At 38.6% G+C, this 16221-nt stretch overlaps 1 protein-coding gene across 1 annotated transcript in view; it reads right to left on the bottom strand.

The window, feature by feature from the left end:
- Nucleotides 1-14959, bottom strand: part of LOC126418922 (cellular tumor antigen p53-like) — an 84931-nt gene extending 69972 nt beyond the window's left edge. Inside the window, exons 1-2 of the mRNA XM_050085944.1 lie at nucleotides 14911-14959; nucleotides 6867-6903 (exon numbers count right to left, since the gene is read on the bottom strand). Of these exons, the coding sequence (XP_049941901.1) occupies nucleotides 6867-6890 (24 nt within the window). The 5' untranslated portion in view covers nucleotides 6891-6903; nucleotides 14911-14959. The remainder of the gene's footprint in view (nucleotides 1-6866; nucleotides 6904-14910) is intronic.
- Between the last annotated feature and the right edge of the window lie 1262 nt (nucleotides 14960-16221).

Genomic DNA, 16221 nt, shown 5'->3' with positions numbered 1-16221 from the left:
ATTAATCGGCCAATTAAAGATGTTAGTTGTGAATAGCAAGAGCAGCTAGTCCTCCAGTTCTACTATCACTTCATGTAGAGACACATTAATAGCACAATCATTTGAGTAAACAGTAATGTTGTGAATAAAGACAGGAGGCTGCCTCGTAAGTCTCAGGCTGGAAAAAAAGGGTATCAATTTTGGCTGTTAAGTGGACAAATCAACTCCATGCCTGACAGCATGGCACCAGGGACCCCGGGTACTGTAGTTGTTTCTGCCTTTGGCACTACTTGGCCACATTTTACCATCTGTAGAGGATGTCTGCCATTGACTTATGCTAGGGAAGAGTCGGGTGCATTCCACCAGGCCACCCTCCCTTGCATTGGCACTGGAGCCAGGTGGTGGGAATCTGGCTCAACAGAAAATTTGAACCACGAGTTTATGAAACCACTAGCTTCCCACTGCTCTTGCTCATTTTGTCCCAGTTTTTCACAAACAATAGTCGGGTGAATGACAGTCTGCAGTTTGTCTGTGCTGCTGGTATGCCCACATGTGAGGTGCTTCCATGAATTCAGGCTCCCCATCACTATTCTCCCTTGTAGAATACACAATTGTTCCCACTTGGTTTAGGCTTTTCATAAAGTAACACACGTGCACTTGCTCCTTGTAATGTTTTAATCAAGTTCAGAGCATCCTTTGCCCACAGGTAGGTGCTGACATAAAAAAAGCAAATATGGTTCTGGCAGTCCAAGACTTTACTGTTGTCTAAATTCTGTTATACACATCAAGTAACTGTTTCTCCACGAAAAATTTTCTTATTATTGTGTTCAGTAACTGTGGTAGGGAGGACCTATCTAATCCTTGCACAACATGGTCAGCAGTAGTGAAATAATTACAGGACACCAGCCCCTTTGCAAGTAGTCTTACAAGTCCACTACGCCAGTGCAAAAGATCAAAGATTTAATCATATTAGTTGCTTGTGGATTGACTTCAATTGCACAACACATTTTCCAGTTGGCAGCTACCACATTACATTAATTGCTTCCTCCTCCTACCTCTGCCCTACTGCAGCTGATTTCCCCTAAATACGATTATATGGTATGAAAATAACCATAAGAAGCTGAGCTAATAATTTCCAAATTTCTCAAAAAGAAAACAATGCATAAAGCATAAGGTGCAGAACAAAAGCATAAGCTGCAGAACACATTTTTTTTGCACATGTGGAGGGTGTAATTTGATCATTTTACTTTGCTATGAATATGTACCACCTGTGGGTTATCTAGCTTTTTTCCCCCAATTTCTTCATCTTTATAGAGATTATGTTAAACTGAATACAGTAAAACCCCATTTTTATGTTCCCGTATTTTACATTATCCTATTCCTTTATGTTCATTTTTGTTGGTCTCAAAAGAAGTTCTATTCTCTCAATAAAAAGATTTCCTGTCATTAATGATTCTGTGTTACAACATTTCCTGCATTTTAAGTTTTCTCTGATGTTTTCACAACCTTTAACACTGATTTTCATACAGATTTCTGAGAAAAGTGCATCTTATTCCTGCTTAAAGTCAGCCTTGGAACAAAGAAGAAAATGCAGACTATATGCAAAGTTACTGATCATGTAATGTAGCATTAGTACAGTAACCAGATTTTCATTGTCGGCATGTTGGGTCATGGCCACCTGCAATACAGATTCACAGTGTTTGGAATGGGGGGAAAGTGTGCTGAGTCACTGCCTTAACGACAATCACTATCTGATGAGGTTGACTCTAGTAGCAACCTTCCTTCTGATCACTGTGTTGTATTACAACAGCTTTAAATTAATTGCAGTCATTTATATAGATAAACACCACATTTGAAGATTGCTGTCTCTATAATCGTCTTTCACAAATCATTGTTTCTTGCACATGAAACATGCTAATCTGTACTAGATGTGCGGGTTTAGGTTTTTACAGCCTGATGCCAAATGTAAACATTCGTCCTCAAGATGCTCCGTAACATGACGACAATTTTGTCCTCTTTCTCACCCAGGTCTTTCCTGAATTGAGTGACGTCCTTATCGACAACAAGCTGTAGATTTTGTGCATATTGCTCTCTATTCACAAAGACTGCCAGCTTTAGTGTTTTAACCAATACTATGTTACAAGTTTTATTTACCATAATTTTATAAAGATTATCAATAATAAATTTCACAGGAGAACACAAATACCTTTTTTTCAAAAGAATATCTTTTAAGTGAAAGAATTTTGTTTCGGTGTTTTATTTACACCATTGGACATGATAGGAACGAAGAAGAAAATGCATGTTTGTATGTGTTAGCACTCAGCCACTGCCTTTGTGATAACAAAGGCAACTTGAAAAACAATATTGATTGAACACTACAGCAAACAGAGAACAACAGGCATGAAATCTACAGCTTCTTGTGTTTCATATGCGTTCCTATATTTTGCACTTCTTTTGGGTCAGTCCACTGAAAAGTTATGCTTGTTTCACAATAATTAAACGAAAGACCATTTATGTTATACTAGCTCACAACATCTCTAATACTTTATTAACTGACATTTCAAGTTTGTCTAATGAATTACAACATCTCTAATACTTTATTAACTGAAATTTCAAGTTTGTCTAATGAATTATCAGTCAGTACCATACAGTCATCAGCAAACATGACCAATTTACAATATTTTGTACAAACAAGAAGAGCACTAATAAAAGCAATTAAAAGTAGGGAGCCCAGAACTGAGACCTGAGGCACTCCACATGTCATGGTACCCATTTTGACGATGCTGAGATACCGTCTTGATTATCAATAAAACTTCCTAGTTTCTGTTAGAAAAGTACAGCTACTTGTCTGCTGCACCATCTACATACCTCGGTATGTAGATCTGTGTGAAAGTATTTGGTGACAGACATAGTCAAATAATTTTGTTAGGTCATGAAACATTTCAACCATCTTCATTTATTTATTGAGACCCTAAAAGCTTTATAAGCCTCAACAATATCTACATCTACATCTATGCTCTGCAAACCACTGTGAAGTGTGTGGCAGGTTACATCCCATTGTACCGGTTATTAGGGTTTCTCCCTGTTCCATTTACATATGGAGCACAGGAAGAATGGTTGTTTGAATGCCTCTGTGCCTGCTGTAATTATTCTAATCCTATCCTCATGATCCCTATGTGAACGATACATAGAGGATTGTAGTGTATTCTATAGTCATAATTTAAAGCTGATTCTTGAAACTTCGTTACTAGATGTTCTTGGGATATTGTAATTTACAGCTGTAGAAGTGTAATTCTGGCAGTAGCATAATACTTATTAGATTACAATAATATTTTTTACAGAAAATAGTCACAGTAAATTACCACCTGTCATGCAACTCTGCAATGAGCAATGGTACTTGCAATGAGGTTAACCAGGGTTGCCACAAGTTTCCACAAGTGAAATCCCCTGATATTCCCCTGATTAACAGGCAAGTTTCAACATTTTTCCCTGACAAATTTTGAGATCTCTCAGGTAAATTAAGACGTAAGTTGACAACCTGTCTTTGCAGCTACAGTGCAAGAAACAATAGTGCAAATTAGGAAATATTTTTTAAAAAAAACTTGCAAGCAGATGGTGTATTCTGTTGTAGGCAAAAATCTTAAATACCAACATAACATCTTATGTAATGAACTGGAGAAAGCAAGCGAAATGGTAGAATAGTTTCATTAAGACCACTGATGTTATTTTATTGCAATAAAATGAGACACATTTGATGACAAAAATATGTATTTCCTTGGAGTCACAATACGGACTTAAAATACCATCACTGATTTCAGAAATAACGTGAGAGATAAGTAGGCCTCTTGAGAGAGGTTTATAAGGCAGGGAAGAATTGTGTAAACCAATGCTGTAGATGACCACCAATAAAATGTCAGTTCTACTATGTTCGTTATTGTCAGTTATTACCCAATTTGTTGACATCTATTATTTTACAGGTATTGTGTGATTTTTTTCTTCAAGAAATATATGAGTACATAGCATACAAACTGCTAGCGACTGACACAATTTTCTTCTTCTTATTGTCCATACTTTCTAACATATAAACTACTTTTGAAGTGCCAAAATGTACTAGAACAAATAAAATGTGTATAAAACACCACACAGTACAATGTGCTTGCAGTGAAACAGTTGCAATTCCTGAACTCCATCGCTCATAGTCTCTGGCCTGCTGAGGAGCAATGCAGTCCTGGGTCCATGGAAAAACCACGAAAATCCGCTGCATTACGCCACAAACAAACAGACCTGGCGTGCGAGCAGATTGGTGAGATTAGGTCTGACAAGCAGGGCCTACAAATTAGTGGAAACTGAATGGCTTCAGATCAGCAGCCTCGATCCATTACATATACCCGCAGAAATGGCCTTTGGTTTTGGCCTGTTATGGAAATCCACTTCAGCTATTCATGAGCCACAGACAGCGTGTTGATGAAATGAGACCATGGTGATCAATCCATGCAACAAAAAACTTGTTCAAATACTCTGAGAATCAATAATAATGAGGATAGGTAGCAACTCATCGTAAAGATGATTGCTAAGCCACAGACAGGCATGTAGAAAAGACAATCTCATTCACAACTAAATTTTCAGCCATTGCTTTTGTCAGAAAATATGAACACACACACAATCACTTAGACACAACTCACATACACATAAACGCCGTGTCTGTGGCTGCTGTGCCTACAGTCTCTCAGAATCACATCCCAACAAACTACTACCCATGCCTCCCTGTCTCTCATCAGCAGCTGCTAGGCTAGCAGAAAGAAGTGGCAGTAGCACTGACTGCAAGCTGAGGGGAGTGGTAGGAAGGGGGGAAGCAGTAGGAATGAGGAAGTAGGGAAGCAGTGCACGAACTGTCTGCACCCAGCTAGCAATGATGCACGACACCTCAGTAAATAACCCATTTCATCTACTGAGACAAAAATGAAATTTTTCCAGTTTTTTTTTCTTCAAATTTCCCTCATTTCCCTAAGGTGTTTGAAATTCCCTGATTTCCAGAATCTTTGGCAACCCTGTCAACAGAACTTTTCAATTACTGAATCTAAGTACTCAATAATTCATAAAAAGAGCTAATGGGACATGTTTTTAATTAATTTTCTTTTGGATTGTTAGGGATTCTCAACATCTTGCTTTATATTAAGACGGGAGTTTGTTGAAATTTTTCCCACTGGAGTAGTTAAATCCATTCTGGACCCTGAACAAAGAGGCAAAGTCTACAAGAAAATTATTTGTTTGTGTTGTATCTGCATGTATAACAGTTGAACTGAAACTAATTTTTATCAGGAACAAAAAAAACATTAAGGGGTATTTAGATTGGGAAGTGAATGTAAGAATTCCTACTAGATACTTGAAAAGGGTTCAGCAAGATGTACATCTACCTTTTTACACAATATTCTTACTGCTCACTTCGGCTAAATAAACACTTTATTTACTTCAGGTGCACTGCCCCAGAAAGTAAACCCAGAAGACAACAGGGAATGAAAATATGCAAAATAAGCAAATGCAATGAGATAATTCTAAGAGCACAAAACATTGAACAGAGCTTCTTGATTAGAACAGTGCTTCTTGACTAGGACAGAGATTCTTGATTAGCTACCTGCTGACAATGAACTTTTTACTCAGCTGGACACTAAGGTTTTAATACAGCATGTTTCATTTATTGTCTGACTATTAATGTCTAATTTTGTTGCTAAACTAGTCATTATTGTTGGCCTGAAATTTTATTATACGAGTCTTTGTGGGATTAGGGTTTAAACTGATGGAAGTACACCACTTGGAGGGCTGTTAGCTATTATCTGAGCTGTGCCTCCTAAGGCTGACTTTGGGCCTATGATTAGTATGCTTGTGTCTTCAGCAAACACATACGGCTAGGAACAGTGGATTACTTTAATGACATTCAAACTGCAGCACTTACAATAAAATATATCAATTTATTAATATTTTACATCTACGCATTAACACAATAACATCTTAGGATTAAGATAGCTTAATAACCTACTTAGTCCTGTATGCACATTATTAGACAGCAATTTAAGACATATTACATGTTTTATCATTTTTGTAAGTATGCAGTGTGCTGCTCTTCTTAACAACACATCCTGTTAAATTGCCAATATGTGCTTACAGCTGTTGTAACCCATATTCTGTTTAATTATGGCTTTAAACTTTTAACTGAAATGATGTACTGAGGATCTAGTATTGCTTTACAAAAAATCTTTATCTGGATACTTGAAAACAGCCTAAGACACACTGCACAATGGTACAAAAATTAAAAAAAGTTAACTGCTGTAGGCATCATGGAATCATTAAAAAGTTCCTAGCCACTATGGACCTATTATGTTAAACTGAAATACAGCACAAATAGGATTTTTTGTAAATATGTCTCACATATTTTTGCTCGATGACATTCTATTTCCTTGAAGACCTTCTCACTATGAATCTACGGAATGAGATGCAAATGGTTTCAATCAGTATTTTCCACAAAAATTTCAGGTTAACAGCAAGAATGAAACCATGTGTTAGCAGTAGGTGCCAAAACTGTCTTAGGCTCCTTACCTCTGACACATGGTTTCACTTTCATGTTTTCTATTTGCTTACTAAGCTGATATTATGGCATGAAGTATCTTCTTCTGATGTTTGCAAGTCAGCTACAGCATCTTTTCTGGTTAAATAGCATGCACAACATGTGAAGTTGTCACAATATGTTACTACTGTGAAGGTGATCAATGATCGAAACATGTTGTGAATAAATATATTGTAAGACAGCACAGTGTTTACCATACATTTCTCCAAGCAACTTTGTAATTTGTTTGTAAAGCTGGGGAACTGTAAAATACAAGTAGTAGACTTACTGTGAAATCATCGAGTGGATCCATACCAGAAACAGTCCTGTAAAGAAATTAAAATCATTACTCTGAGCAACAAACACAAATCAGACTTTGAATACGCTACTTAACTACATCACCATTAACACATAAAATTAACAATCTGTCCTAAAAAAAGACAATGTGGCACTAAATTAAGAAAAAATAAAATAACAAGAGTATATGCTTACTACTGTAACAACAACTGGGTAAGGCAGTCACATAAATTTCAAAATACTGTTGAAACTCTAGCATTTAGAACTTCATAAACTTATTACATAAAGGTAAATGTGTGGAGGAGGAGTAGCGGTTGTGGGCAACCAGTAATGAAAGTTTGAATGGAAGGAAATAGAAAATTAACAACAAAGAGAAAATGCAAACAACATATGGTAAGCGAATGATACACTACAATAAAAAGAAAAGTAATTAGGAACCAAATAAGAGCCAGTGATATAGTTCCCACATGTGGACTCCAACACTGGACAAACTATAGTAGGAGTCAGATTATAGGACTCATCTGGAGTAACAAGTAAGCAAATTCTTCTTGTTGCATTACATGGCATTGTCAACAACAAGGAACGGTAGTGGATTTGACTGACAGTTTGGTAGTGGTCATGGCTAAAATACCAGACAGAAGTTGCAGACCATTTGAGATATCAAATAAATGCTCTTTAAGGTCGCTCAACTTTTTTCACAAGTTCTGACAATTGCAAGGCTGTGATGAGTACAGATCAGATGTCAAAATGAGAATAGTGAAATGGCATGGTTTGGGAAGTCACAGGGCATAACCAATTTAATATGGAGATTGGTTGCAATGTAACAGAATCACATCTTGACATGGGCAGTACTGTTTAGGCACATAAATACATAAGCCCAAAAATTACTAGCACAGTCCACAATATGATACAATCTGTGGCGAAGTTTATATAAGAAAGACAGCCCAGTGTGGACTCTGGCAGTGGGTACTTACCAGCAGTGACTACCTGATTACACAATAGCTTCCTCAAGTAAATACTGAGGGATTTACACAATGTGATCCAGCAGCAGGTCTATGAACCTGTTTTCAGTATTCCTCTCATTTCAGCATACAATTTAAACAAGTCACACTTTTAATTCTACCTCCCACAGAAGTAAACCTGCCAATCAACTACATCACAGTGTCACCATTCTGTCATGTGCAGGAGTGACAATGGCAAGGCAACACAAGATGCCATGCGCCATGGTCACTGGCTATACTATTCAAGTGCTTTATAAGTGACAGCAGCAGCCTCCTTCAGCAATTTCATTCTAGTAAACCTATAAAAAAATCCGAGTGTACCAGAAGTGGCAACAAAAACTACGTAAAGGTGCCATTTTCATCTGGGAGTCCTTTTATGCCATGCTGCCAAGTTTCACTGAGTGGTACGGTGAGGAACTGAGTTTATCTGGAATGTGACAGCTTCACCACACTCTAGACACCTCAGACTCTGAAGTGTAGCTATAAAGACTGGGATAAATGATTTTTATATTCTGTACATGTCCCAAGTGTCTGAAAATTGAATAGTTTTTCTACTAGCTCAAGTGTTATGTCTGAATTATCTGCAGATACAGCAAAAAAATTATGCTAGGACAGTGGCATATGATGAAGAAGAAAGATGTATGTTGTAGTAAACAAAATTTATATGATGTTCTAATGTACAAACAAGATCTTCTACAACAGCCTTAAAGTCCTGGTCACTTAAAAATACAGACTGAGTATTAACTAAGTAGGCAAATTTCAGGTGGTGATTCCAAACAGGAAAGGGAACAAAAAGGCTCAAATTTCCAGAAATTGATGGTGGGTCTGCACTAAGGCAATTAGTACTGCTATATTACATTAAGGGCTAAATTTGACAAAGTGCCATCCATGCACATTGTTTGTTCGCATGTGAAGTTGGAGACAGTCAATGGGACCACAGTACTTTGTAATCAACAAACAGCCACTCAGTAGATGTCTTCATGCGCTTACATACGAATGAATTTTATTTTGTGGGGGCCTTTGGTTCAAATTCTGATTTTGCTGCATACAGACATTTGTGTTACTGCTTTATCTTGAAGTGTATTAATGATTTTGCCCAAAACATATGAACCTTGATGGTACTGACAAAATTATAGCAATTACTCACACTGACTGCTTTTTTTCTGCTTTTGTCACATACCTGTTGAAGTATTATTAATGATTAACTTCGATAATGAAATCTACATTATCATGGCAGACTTATCTGTAACATAACCTGGGATGTAGGTTAGATTGGAAGATGAGTATCTGTCTGTGTGTTGGCAAAGCCTAAAAATGTGAATATTAAATCTAGTATGTGGTGACTGACCTGTAGTATAACCTAAAGACTAAGTTAGGTTAGAGGTAAGTGTTTTGTTGGTAGCTGAGGAAGCCAACAAATGTAAAAGCAAAATCTTTGATGTGACAGATGGATCGCTAGTATAGAAGGCGGTCAATGTTGGCTTGGAAGCTTATCATTCTATTTCTCATAATGTTTCTGTTTACTTGCATCCAGAGTACTAGAGTGTATACATCAGTAGCAGAAATGCCACAGTGTGCCAAAGGTGGAAAACGAATACTCATTGTGAAATTACTTGTTGCGTGCGTGTATGTTTGTCCCTGAAAAAAATTGATAGAGTGCACTTTAGTACCTATGTTACAGTGTTTGTTACATTAAATACTTAATAGCTCTTACATGATACAAAAAATTATTAAGACACTAATCAGCTATTCCACCATCAGAAAATCCCATAACCACTCACGACAGATATTAACATCACATACTTCGAGGTTATAGCATGGACAGCACTCGTAAAGTTTTATCCATTACACATCACATGATATCAATGTATTACTTATTTAATGAATATCTATCAATCTAAATGGCACTGATGAACAACAACGTTATTCTCTCTGTTGAAAGTTGTGTCATTTCAGGTAAGTTGAAGCACAATGGTTTATTATTCACTTCAGGAGTAGGCTAATACTGTTTTTGTCTATGGTTAGGAATGTGGAAATGGGTAAGAGACCACATGGATTTTGTTGGCCACTTACCCAGACAGAAAGTACCACCCAACTCATAAAACCTTTACATTATTTTTTGGCTGTGTGAGCATGGGCCCTTCCAAAGAATGAATAACCTGTGAGGCTGCTCTATGTTTGTACACAACCTCTAGAACAGCAGGTTCTACATAATATTGAGACCAACCGTGTGATTTTTTCTTGTGAGGTTATCTGAAAAGTGTAGTTATGTTTTGAAGCAGTTGTTTGTGAGCAGACACTTGAACAGCACGCCCAAGAAGCCTGTGACACTATTCAGCTACAGCCTGGAATATTCAAAAGAGTGAGGCAATCCTTGATGTGATGTGTGAATGCTTCCATTGCATCCCATGCAGGGACTTTGAACAGCTTTTGTAACATGGAACAAATTAATGCTACATAGTGTGTAATGTGATGTACCAGTACAAATTGTCACCCTGCAGACTCACTAACCCATTTTTGGATGTATGTTGATCTAAACTGAATTTATTTTCTTTCTAATGTCAGGAATCATCTCTTCAATTAATCTTTCCCCCTTGCATGATAAAGTGAGCTTTATCTTGTTGTTACCATGTAACTGGCTCGTAATGGAAAATAAATAGACAGGGTAGGAATGTGCCCCATGCGTGGCCACACAACTGCAGTGGTTAATCTGGTATTGGGCTGCATGAAAGTTGATTGCCTGCTGGATCAAATGGACCTCAACAAATGACACAGGGCAGTGTCACCGCAGCCCTGCCACAGTGTTGCTACCCAAACATTCCGGCCAATAGCGTCCCCTTGCAGCTGCCATAAATACCGCTACACTTCAACCACTCAGTCAGTCATGTAATTCGTCTGATAACATTTGTTACTATCTCCACGGTACTACTGACTACTTGTCAACGACTTTGCTTTGGTATTAAATTTTCTCTTTGTTCTCAATTTGGATTGTGGCTCGTACTTGACATGTTGACAGCATAGTGTTGAAAGTTCATTGCACTTTGTTGTTGCATACATTTCTATTGACTTGGTTGTGTTGTGTCAGGTCTGCTGTTCGGTCAGCCCTGTTGCTCGATTCTGGTGTGGGTTTGAGTCCCATCCACAGGTGGTCTTCCTGTCTTGCATTGTTATCTTTTCTCCCATTTTTCTGGCATGGCACTGGTACCCAGCTACTCATGAATATAGCACTCTGTCATATTGATTCTGCAGAATATTGAAAACACGGGCCTTACATCCATAAAAATTTTTCAGAGTTGGGAGGAGTTCACATCAGCAATACTATCACCATGTGACACACCACATACAGTAGTATTTTCCTTGCCTATCATAGCAGGAAAGTAGGCTAAATAGTGGTTGTGGTTGTGGTGGTGGTGGTGCTGGTGGAGGCAGTTGTGATGAAGAGGGGGGGAGGGGGGGGGGGAGAGAAAGGAGGAGGATGGGGAGGGGGAGGAGGAGAAGTTATACAGGGTGTTACAAAAAGATACGGCCAAACTTTCAGGAAACATTCCTCACACACAAAGAAAGAAAATATGTTATGTGGACATGTGTCTGGAAACGCTTACTTTCCATGTTAGAGCTCATTTTATTACTTCTCTTCAAATCACATTAATCATGGAATGGAAACACACAGCAACAGAACGTACCAGCGTGCCTTCAAACACTTTGTTACAGGAAATGTTCAAAATGTCCTCAGTTAGCGAGGATACATGCATCCACCCTCCATCGCATGGAATCCCTGATGCGCTGATGCAGCCCTGGCGAATGGCGTATTGCATCACAGCCGTCCACAATACGTGCACGAAGAGAGTCTACATTTGGTACCAGAGTTGTGTAGACAAAAGCTTTCAAATGCCCCCATAAATGAAAGTCAAGAGGGTTCAGGTCAGGAGAGCATGGAGGCCATGGAATTAGTCCGCCTCTACCACATCTGATGTTGAGAAGCGTACGAACACTTCGACTGAAATGTGCAGGAGCTCCATCGTGCATGAACCACATGTTGTGTCGTACTTATAAAGGCACATGTTCTAGCAGCACAGGTAGAGTATCCCGTATGAAATCATGATAACGTGCTCCATTGAGCATAGGTGGAAGAACATGGGGCCCAATCAAGACATCAACATGCCTGCCCAAACGTTCACAGAAAATCTGTGTTGATGACGTGATTGCACAATTGCGTGCAGATTCTCATCAGCCCACAAATGTTGATTGTGAAAATTTATAATTTGATCACGTTGGAATGAAGCCTCATCCGTAAAGAGAATATTTGCGCTGAAATGAGGATTGACACATTGTTGGATGAACCATTTGCAGAAGTGTACCCGTGGAGGCCAATCAGCTGCTGATAGTGCCTGCACACGCTGTACATGGTACGGAAACAACTGGTTCTCCCGCAGCACTCTCCATACAGTGATGTGGTCAACGTTACCTTGTACAGCAGTAACTTCTCTGACACTGACATTAGGATTATCGTCAACTGCACGAAGAATTGCCTCGCCCATTGCAGGTGTCCTCGTCGTTCTAGGTCTTCCCCAGTCGCGAGTCGTAGGCTGGAATGTTCCGTGCTCCCTAAGACGCCGATCAATTGCTTCGAACATCTTCCTGTCGGGACACCTTTGTTCTCGAAATCTGTCTCGATACAAAAGCACCGTGCCATGGCTACTGCCCCGTGCTAATCCATACCTCAAATGGGCATCTGCCAACTCCGCATTTGTAAACATTGCACTGACTGCAAAACCACGTTCGTGATTAACACTAACCTGTTGATGCTACGTACTGATGTGCTTGATGCTAGTATTGTAGAGCAATGAGTCGCATGTCAACACAAGTACCGAAGTCAACATTACCTTCCTTCAATTGGGCCAACTGGCGGTGAATCGAGGAAGTACAGTACATACTGACGAAACTAAAATGAGCTCTAACATGGAAATTAAGCGTCTCCGGACACATGTCCACATAACATTTTTTCTTTATTTGTGTATGAGGAATGTTTCCAGAAAGTTTGGTCATACCTTTTTATAACACCCTGTATAAAGAGGTGGCAATAGCAGTATGCAAAAGGTAGTGGCTCTGGTCTCATAATCTGACATATGGCCGGTAGAGTAGTGTGCTGACCACAAGCCCCTCCACACACGCATCCTGTGATGCCAATGGGCTGAGGATGACACAGTGGCCAGTCGGTACCGTTTGGAATTCACGGCCTATTCGAGTAGCGTTTAATTTAACAGTAGTATGCGCAGGATAAAACAATATTAACGATAAGTAAAAGAGTGGCTTATGGATGCTCACAGATGCAGGAGAGGAGGAAATTAAGTGAACAACATAAATCTCCAACTGCTACTGTTTTCTAAGCTAATACTTTTATAATCACAAAGTCCAATGTCATGATCAGAAACTGCAAATACAAAAACAGAGCTGAGATAAATGGAAATTCTTCTGTCAATAGGGTCTTCACACAATGCTGCGATTTTGAGCAGTATTTCTAACAGATGACTGTTATAGTTCATATTAACACATATTTTAAATTGTATCAAAATGTAAATTATAGAGATATTGGCCAACCATTTCTCTCACACTTTTTTAATATTTCAAGTATTTGTTAGAACAGTGCATATACCATGAGAAGCAGCACAGACTAGAAATAACTAAATTACGACTGAGTGTACAGACAATCTTACACTCATATATTACTGGCCTTAGAACAGGATGTCAAACATAGCCTTGTGGTATTCACTGGAAAATTTCAGCATAAAATTTAGTCATTTAAGGACACAATAAATCTTACATACTGCAGAAAGGGATGTGTTATAAGACTACAGAGTGTCTGGTGGTGTTCTGAACGACAAGGTTATCTAATAACTTGGTCAACACAGGCAATTGAGGCTGATTGCGCCAATAGCACAAGAAAGAGATGAAAGATTATATGATTGTATCACAGGGGGGGGGGGGGGGGGACACCAACTGCTCCATCCTTAACTCTACTGCTGAATTACTTTCATGTGAATATTACAACTTTTCAATGTAAAGTCATAAAAATGTTTAAAATGTGTTTCTTACAAACAAGACTTTTGCTTTATTAAAGCATGTATATACCCTTCATACCAGGCGATATAAATTTCATGGCGTGCTCTCCCAATATCAATAGTTCTGAGAAAATGTCATATACTCTGCAGGTCTTATTTCATCTTTGGTATTTCAGCGGTCTGTCCAACTGTTATGTGCCCAGAAATTACCTATTTTCAATTCGTTAAGACCTTCATTGCGCATTTTCTCTTGTTGAGGGACATTTCTTAATCAGTTCATTTGATCTCCAACATGGAATCTCCAACAATAATTGAATAAAGAAGATAGGCAGGCGGAAAAATTACTAGAATATCATTGTTTAGCACTGCTTTAACTAAATAATGCAGCAGATGTTACAAAGGACGGTAATTTTGTTTGAACAGCATTCTGCCTTATGGTTTCACAGGAATAGTAAATTACAATAAAACTACTACTACTACTAATAATAATAATAATAATCATCCTAATTAAAGGCCAACCGACATGGACGTAGGTAACGTTACAAGCGTTAATTACTAATGTGGCACAATATCTTACACTAAATAAGCTACTGAATAGTATACGTTTACTGTTAAAAACGAAGAAAGGAATATCTCAGTTTAATGAAAGTTCTGTCGATTATAGGCGGAGCCAGAGCGTGGAGTGAATATAGGTGAGATAGGGAATCATCAGTTGATTTGAAAATTAAAGTCATCTGAGTATTGACAGTACATAACACTAGGAAACAGCAGAAACACTAAATTCGTAAAACCGAAGTAAGAATTCAATCCTGTCCCTGACGACTGCTTGTGAGGTGCATTTATCACGGCACGAAACCACACTCTTCGTGTAGGACAGTTTCTTCAAGGCACCCAGCTGTAGTTTGGATGTTATCTACTAATTCCCCAGTCTGTTAAGCATGCATAATAAATGACGATTATAAACGTCATGACTTACCTCCCCACACAAACCAAGCGGCGTCTCCCAAGGTGTCAGTCTATTGCCAACTGCACCACACCGAAATCGGATAAAATTTGCGGTTGCCAACCTTGCGTGAATAGTATGAGATTAAAAATTAATTAATTTGTGAGAGTCTATTCTCAGATATTTTAATTATATACATTCCTGTAAACCATGTGAAACTCACTGTCGAAGAAAATGTATCATTGTGGGCAGTCAGTAATGTCGTTGAGCACTTATTATTTTAATGCTACGAGTAATGTTGTTCATGTGGAGTAGGCTTTGAAGTATAATGTAACGGTGAGTAACAAAAAAGAAAATATAGAAATATTTGTATTGAAATACGTCACACTTATTTGTTATAGTCAATAATTGTACGTTGGTAGAACTGTACAGAGCTGCCAAAGTTTTCTCCTCCCAGGTCGTTCCAGTAAATCTACCTTTCTGCACTTTTTTTTATGCAGATGTGACAAGTTTGTATATAGGTTTAAAAAATCTAGCATTATTCAAAACATTCTCTTAAATGAATTATGCCCATGAAAAATGAAAGAAAGAAGGCTGACATTAAGAGTAGATAAAATGTCCCGTTTCGGGGGCTGTGTTTTTATTATAATTTGATTTTGTGTTTCATTTGCTTTGAATGAAGCAAACGTATTGATTATGTCATTGACTTCAAGTTTCGCAGCTGTGTCGTACACAATCGACAAGATACTGGTAACTAACTCTGGCGATCTGCTTTCAAAGTGAATTACACAGTGATCTCAACTCGCATGGCGGACATCAACTGTTTTTTCGTGGGAATTGCGGTCTTCACACGTTGAATTTGAACTGTTTTTACGCGCGAAGTGCACGTACAATAGTACACAACGCGGTAGCACATATACGTGTGTAGGAACGTAACTCCGTGGAGTGGTCCGAACGATATCGCTGCCCTGAGGTAGCCATCCTCATCGCAACTCAAAAGCGGCAAAAGCCGTCGTGGACGTACTCTTGCGTGTTGGTATTGTACGGATATTTGAGCTTCTCCTATCAAGCTCGTCCTCAAAAATGATAATACGTGGCGATTGTGTGGCGATTATCGGTACTTAAACGCTACCCTGTATTGAACTTGCAAGGCTTCGCACATGAACTTGCTGGTGTCACTACATTCAGTGTTGTTGACTGTAAATGGGCCAACTTACAGATACTTATGGCTGACGAGAATCTACCAAAAACTGCAATAATCACGCCAATCGGTTTTTTATTTGTGCTGATGGGTTAAAAAACGCGGTCCGGACTGGCAGAGGTTTATTTACGGCCTCCTATTTA

Source organism: Schistocerca serialis, chromosome 9, assembly GCF_023864345.2.
Source record: "Schistocerca serialis cubense isolate TAMUIC-IGC-003099 chromosome 9, iqSchSeri2.2, whole genome shotgun sequence".
Taxonomy (NCBI): Eukaryota; Metazoa; Arthropoda; class Insecta; order Orthoptera; family Acrididae; genus Schistocerca; species Schistocerca serialis.
Note: the sequence above shows the minus strand (reverse complement) of the source record. Positions and strands in the feature narration are given on the sequence as shown.